General features: G+C 45.9%; 1 protein-coding gene across 2 annotated transcripts in view; it reads right to left on the bottom strand.

Annotated features, from left to right (window-relative positions):
* Window positions 1–7,305, bottom strand: part of DNAJC16 (DnaJ heat shock protein family (Hsp40) member C16) — a 34,475-nt gene that overhangs the window by 12,921 nt on the left and 14,249 nt on the right. For both annotated transcript variants that reach the window (XM_079140844.1, XM_079140845.1), the window contains 3 exons: window positions 3,567–3,751; window positions 1,313–1,417; window positions 205–363 (listed from right to left, as the gene is read on the bottom strand). In XM_079140844.1, coding sequence (XP_078996970.1) covers window positions 205–363; window positions 1,313–1,417; window positions 3,567–3,751 — 449 coding nt within the window. The remainder of the gene's footprint in view (window positions 1–204; window positions 364–1,312; window positions 1,418–3,566; window positions 3,752–7,305) is intronic.

Raw genomic sequence — 7,305 nt, 5'->3', positions numbered from 1 at the left:
GATTGAATGCAGGGGTGGCTTTACCTCTGAGTTACAGCCCCAGCCATTTTTTTTTTTTTTTGAGACAGGGTCTTGCTAAGTTGTGGAGGCTGGCCTTGAATTTGCGATCCTTCTGCCTTAACTTCCTGAGTCACTGGGATTACAGGTGTGGCGAGGCCCAGCTAAATGTGAAGGCCATCTTGAAACATGGTGATTCTCACGTACCTGGATCATGTCAGCAGGCTTGTTTATGTGCTCTTTAAAGATCAGGATGGTGGGGGCATACACATTGATGTTGTACTGCCTGGTCATCTCCTCTGCCCCTCTCAAACCGACATATACATATCCAAATGACAGATAATCTTTGTATGCAAAAGCAGTCAACTGTGAGAGCATAATAGAGAAGAAGAAAATGAAATTCATAACACACCACCTAGGTACACATGAAGTGTCCTGTTCACATCAGAGGGTGGAGGTGCACCCCCCACCAGGCAGCCCCACCAGGTCTCTTACATCCTCCCACACCTCCAGAATTCCATGGCATTCCAGCATAAAACTGTGCCAATAAAGGTAAGCACAGCTATTTTTTTCCACAGATGAAGTAAAATAATCATTTTATTCAGATCTGTACTAGATCCAAGGCTGGAATGTTTGGAAAACATGTCAGAAGGCAATGACTGTGGCACTGTCACTCAGATCACAGTGATGACAAGAGGTGGGCTGGACGTGTATATGGGGTGTCACAGAGGGCAGGTCTGCGGCTTCGGTGGGGACTGCACTCCAGGCCACCGTGAGACCAGGGCAGGCTGCGTGGCCACGTGAACCTCCACATCTTGGTCTCTGGGGAATGGATAACATTCCCAACACTAGACTCTTCTGGGAGCCGGGGTCCTCAGTAGCCGCACCACGAGGTGCTGGACATGCACTGTGAAGAGACGTTGCCGGTCTTCACACATTTCTATGCAACTAGCCAGCAGAGGCTGAGCGTGCCTTATCTGAAAGGCCCGGGGCCAGAGTGCTTGGATTTTTTTCAGATTTTGGAATATTAAAATATGCATGATGAGGTGGGGGGTGGGACAAGCCTTGACACATCTGATGTGTCCCCTATCTACCTGATACACATGGCCTGATAGTGATTTCAAACAGTATTTTTAGTACTGCGCTGCGTTTGGACAGGGACCCATCACGTGAGGTCAGACGTGGAGTCTCCCCCTTGCCGTGTTGTGTTGGTGCTCCGTCTCCGACTTAGGAGCATTTCACATTTTGGATTTTGGATTACCAGAGATTACTTTCCACCTAAAACACGAGGACATCTTGCCAGGACATAAAGTACCTTGTACAGCAGCGGCACAACAGGGCCCTGGTCGAACAGGAGGACGTGAGGCTTATTCTCTTGCTGCCAGCCAGAGAGGAATCTGACATAATTCTTATTTGTAACCTTAAATTGAAAAGAGAATGTTAGTTCAATATTCAATTAACAACTTTATTATACTCCAGTCACAAGATGACTAAAAAGGCCAGATGTGTACAAGATTGTGACACGTGGCAGGTGCAGACCACGTTTTCTTCCCCCTTGTGCTGCGGAGTGAACCGGGTGCCCGACCCTAAGCAACACCCTCCGCTCTTCCATTTTTTTATTTTGAGACAGGATCTCACTAAGTCGTCCTGGCTGGCCTCAAACTTCTGATCCTCAGCCTCAGTCTCTGGAGTTGCTGGGATTACGGGCATGCACCCCTGCACCCAGCTGGTTTTTGCTTAATTGTAGAATGCACTTTCCCCCTGGTGGTAGGGGTTGAACCAGGGTCTCATGCATGCTGATGAGCAAGCCTGTGCTCTGCTACTGGCCCCTGAGAGTGCACTTCTTGATCTAGTAAGCCAAAGGTATCTGGTACTTGCCCTTATTTATTTATTTTGGGGGTGGGTACTAGGGATTGAACTCAGGGGCACTCAACTGTGAGCCACATCCCCAGTCCTGTTTTGTATTTTATTCAGAGACAGGGTCTCACTGAGTTGCTTAGTGCTTCACTAACTTGCTGAAGCTGGCTTTGAACTCACAATCCTCCTGCCTCAGCCTCCCGAGCTGCTGGGATTACAGGTGTGCACCACCAGGCCCGGCTGATACTTGCCATTTTTAAATGGCGTAAATAAAAATAAGGTAGCCCATCCCACTGCACATCACGTAATTTCACTTAGAAATTTCACATCTGAATTATTACTTTTTTCATTTATGTCTTAAAATAGTCCAACTGAGAGAACAAATTATAAACATCAGTTACATTTCTAACAAGATATTTTTCATAGTAGTTCGAAAAAGTTTCTCCAATGCTGCCTCCAGAATATCCATATAAATGCCAAATCTGCCGCGTACCATGCTGCAACTCTTACGATGGTTCCATCACCTATAGGCTGAGGCCCAGGTTCCTTAAAGGGGCTGGAGGTCCCCTCTAACCTTCCACAAAGCAGCCTCTGTCTTCAGGCCTGGCTGCCTGCAGCTCGCTCCCTCCTTTCCTCACCTCACCTGCCAAACTCATGATAGGTACCACTTCTGTGAGGAAGCTTTTTCCAATTCTTGGGACAGCTCATCCCCCTCCAGCCCGGGAGCTGCTCAGAAAGTGTTCTCAGCACTTAGTTATTCTACACCTGGCACAGAAGAGACGTTACCTCTCATCATTTTAGGAGCCTATGACGCACTCTGACCTTTTAGGCCAACTCCAACAAACATTTCTTCTGTGGATAATGGCCCTGGCAGGACCATCAATGAATAGTCCTCGTAAAAACATTGTGGAAATTTTTATGATTACTCTCTGGTATTGGTTTTTTTTTTTTTTTTTTTTTTCTTGCAGTGCTGGGGATTGAACCCAGGGCCTTGTGCTTGCAAGGCAAGCACTTTACCAACTGAGCTATCTCCCCAGCCCTACTTTCTGGTATTGTTAAAAGAATGAATTACTTAAAACATAATAAGAGCCTTGTCCTAGTTGCTTTGCTCTCTATCATAAGATAGTTGGAAAAAAATTAAGATGCTTAAATATGCAAATCAAAAACTAGTAAGAACTCTGTGTCTGACTTCTTTAGCTCAAGTTTTCTTCACGAATTACATCTATATTGTTGCACCACTATCAGTTTTCAGAGTTCCAAAAATACTATCTGCGTTCATGGAATCTGGTGTTTTCTACAGATATGAACATTCAATGCCTGACTAAACGTAATCTGAATATTTTCACAAGACAAATACTTTTGCACACAGAAATCTTTTAGACTACTATGTGATCCAATTTTTTGTTTTGTTTATTTTTTGTTGACTGACTAGAAAATAGACAAGTTGGCTCAGATTCCTATAACAAGATACAATCTGGGAGATGGTTCTTAACATGAATGAATTTGTTCAGGCTCTGTACTTCATCTGTTTCAATTTCCAGTCTCCTGCAGACTTCATTTAAGTGATTCATTTTAAGTGATCAATTAATACATGTCGTCTTGCCTGGTTCGAAATGAAACTGGGGTCCAGAGCATCACAGGTAGACTTGTGGGCAGCCAGCAGCCCAGGCATCTGGTAAACCACTTCCTGCGTGTTCTTGCCAGGTACTCACCTTCTCCACCAAGTTCCCTGGAAGAAGGCTCTCTACAAACTGCCGGAGGTTCTCACGAACGACCGCATTGTGGAAGAAGGAGATTTTCCCGTTTATGATTCCTAGGATAGAGGGTGTGCTGTGTGCTCCCAGGTGGTGGGCCAGGCGTCTCTCATACCCGGCATGGACCACGCCGATCCCCACACCTGCAAAGTATGGAAAATCTCTGTTCAGGCTTTGTGCGCCCCATGGCAGGCAGGAGATACGCCAATAAGCACGTTTTTGGTGTGAAATTAAGACTGACTTAGTAGGAAAGAATTTCCTCCCTGTTCCTTTCCTTCCTTCCTCAGTATGGGGATTGAACCCAGGGGTGCTCTACCCCTGAGCCACATCCCCAGTCCTTTTTATTTTAAGACAGGGCCTCGCTAGGTTGCCCAGGTTGGCCTTGCTTGTGACCCTCCTGAGGAGCTGGGATTACAGATGTGCACCACTGTGCCCGGCAGTAGAGAATACTGTCCTAACAGACTGGCTGGTGTTTTCACTATTGAAATTCTAGCTTGGTCAGTTTTCTGCAGATCAATATGGTGATATTTAAGAAGCAGCACATCTATCTTTTACTTCTAATTTTGAGAGATCATGAGAAAATTCTTTAAACGGAAAAACAGCAATCTGTACACCATGTTCCTACACATAACAACCTCAGTGTCCAACAACTCGGCATGATAAAAAACAAACTTACAATTAATCAACAGGATAGAAGAAAATCACAGTCCTCCAAGCCTTGGGAACATGCCTCCCTTTTATACAAAGGAAGGTATTAGTAAAATACAGCTCCTTGGAAAATTAAATTAAGATCACGTGAAAACCCACATACCATTTGACCTTGGCTAATATTTTGGTATCTGTCATTGTTCTGTGTCTATACAGTAAACATAAAATAAAGTGGGGTCATCTGATCTTATTTCACTTAATACTTGAATAACTTCTCTGGTTCTTCCATTCAACCAAAATATCTGGAAGGCTAGTCATTCTGCTGAACACCAGAGACACAGGAAAGATTAATGGCTGGGGCTGGGGTTGCAGCTTGCCTAGTATGTATGAGGCACTGAGACTGATCCTCAGCACCGCATAAAAATAAATAAATAAAGGTATTGTGACCATCTACAACTAAAAAAATAAATAAAATAAAATAAAAAGATTAATGGCCAGCAAGTGAACATTTTTATCTGGATGACTAATGGACTCAAGAGCTTCAAAACGTAACTTTTGGTCTCCTCCCACAGCTGTTCGGCCCACGCCTCTGTCATTTCAGTCGGTGGCTCCATTCCTATTACTCGGGCCACACGTCTGAGGAGACATCTTCCACTTCTCCAGTTTCTCACACCCCACTTCCAATCTGTCAGCAAGTCCTAGTGGTTCTCTCTTCAGTGTGGCCAGAATTCTTTTTTTTTTCAATCTTCTCACTTTTATTATTCCCCTGAGTCATCCTGGCTCTTGAGGGTGGCTAAGCTAATGTCCTAAATTGTCTTTCCGTTTTGCCTGCTTTTCTCTTTTTCCTTTTTGTTCTGGGGATTGCACCCAGGGTTGCTCTACCACTGAGTCACATCCCAGTCTTTACATTTTTTTAATTATTATTTTTCTTTTTTAAATAATAGCTTTATATCTACATAGTAGTTGGGTTCATCCTGACAAACTCATATGCATGGAAGCCCTTTTTGTTGTTTATTTTGAGACAGGGTTTTGCTAAGTTGCCCAGGCTGGCCTTGAACTTGCGATCCTTCTCTCTGCCCCTTGGTAGCTGGGATTACGGGCGTGGACATGCTGCCTGGCTCTGACAGTCAGTCTATTCTTAACATAGTTACTGGGTGGTTCCATCTAAATCATAAAAACAGAACACGATGCTCTTCTGTCCAAACCCTGCGAAGACTTAGTCATTTTACTCAGAATAAAACCCACAATCCACAAATGGGCCAACAGAAGCCACTGTAACGTGGTTCCTGGTCCCCTCTGCCCTCGACCTCTCCTCAAAAAATAAAAAAAAAAAAAAAACCAAAAAAAAAAGAAAATGTTGCTTTTGGCTTTCACTACGTTTCCATGGGCATCTTGAAATTCTGGGGCACTTTTGTGATTATTTCTAGGTGAGTGAATTCCCCTAGAATGGAACTCTGAGTAAACGACAGGATCCCAAACTGAGTGCTTTGGAGTTGCTGGGCAGACTAAGTTAATCTACCTGCGGGCAGTGTGCGACCCCTGGAGTGTCCCAAGTGGAGGTGAGAGGAACCTCAGACATCACATAGTCCACTCATGTCACACAAGCACAGGAGTTAAGTGACAGCTGAGGAAACAGCAGAAGAACAGCAGGCTGTCTAGAGGCAGTTTCCGCACACGGTCTTATCACACTGTACCATTAAAAGTAAGATGGAACAGTGTCAGTAGAGGGAACGCACGGAGAATTCTATGAACAGAGCGGGCACACACACCAGAGGTGGGTCTCGCTCAGACAGAAGGGATACCACCCAGGGAGGCCACGTGACCAGAGCAAAGGCCCCGGGTGGATGGGCACTCCTGAGCCTGTGTTAGGGTGCCTGGGACTCTGCACACATGGTCCCTGCGTACTCACAGCCCACATGGGACATATTGTCATCTTTAAGGGCGAGGGAAGATGCCGCTGCTGGGAGGGGCAGCACCGTTCTTCTAACAGGTGGGGACTGGCCGAAAGGACTGGCAATGACCCAGGGTCTCTAAGTCACAGCGAACAAGTTTCCACTCTCTCCTGTCTTCAAATTCTCACACTCACAGACAGAGCCTCCAAGTGCCAGGCAAGTGCTCTGCCGCCAAGCTACCTTCCCAGCTCCTTCACCTCAGGATGCTCCGTGTGTGTGTGTGTGTGTGTGTGTGTGTGTGTGTGTGTGTGTGTGTGTGTGTGATACACTAGGGATTGAACACAGGTTGCTCTACCACTGAGCTACTTCGACAGCCCTTTATTTTGGTGGTGGGGGGTGTGTACCAGGGATTGAACTCAGGGGCCCTCAAACACTGAGCCACACCCTAGCCCTACTTTGTATTATATTTAGAGACAGGGTCTCACTGAGTTGCTTAGCCCCTCGCTTTTGCTGGGGCTGGCTTTGAACTTGTGATCCTCCTGTCTCAGCTTCCCCAGCCTCTGGGATTACAGGTGTGCACCACTGCACCTGGCTGAACAGCACATTTTGTACTTTTTTGAGACAGGGTCTAAGTTGCTCATGTTGGCAACTTGCGACCTTGAATTTGCCATCTTCCTGTTTCAGCCTCCCGAGTGGAGTGGCTGGGATTACAGGCAACTTCGGGATTCTGAGAGCAAGGTGAGCAGGCCGACCGCAGGTGAGATCACTTACATCTACTTATTTTGGTTCAGTGGATCTGGCAGATGACAGACTGCACAGAAGCCAGATGAACTTGAGCGTCATTGCTTTGGTGTGTGGGGGGTCAAACCCAGAGCCTCGCACATGCTGGCGAGTCCTCTGCCACTTATTGTCACCTGCAGCCCTTAGTAGCAACTTTAAAAGAAAGGCAAGCACACGGGACTTCTTTCAGTGACATTATTTTTTATGTGGACCAGTGTTTCTGGCCAATTTGTGTACCTTGGGAAATTAAAAAAACACTATTTTCTCTTTTTGACAGCCTTCCTTTTGAGCAGTGCTGAACCTCTCTGCCACGTCTGCATTTTGAGGTACCAAATTATCCTGGTGCCCTTGTGCAGCCCCACACACGTAGGGCATCC

Source organism: Sciurus vulgaris (assembly GCF_902686455.1).
Source record: "Sciurus vulgaris genome assembly, chromosome: 1".
In the NCBI taxonomy this organism is placed as follows: domain Eukaryota; kingdom Metazoa; phylum Chordata; class Mammalia; order Rodentia; family Sciuridae; genus Sciurus; species Sciurus vulgaris.
This window is presented reverse-complemented; position numbering and strand designations above follow the sequence as displayed.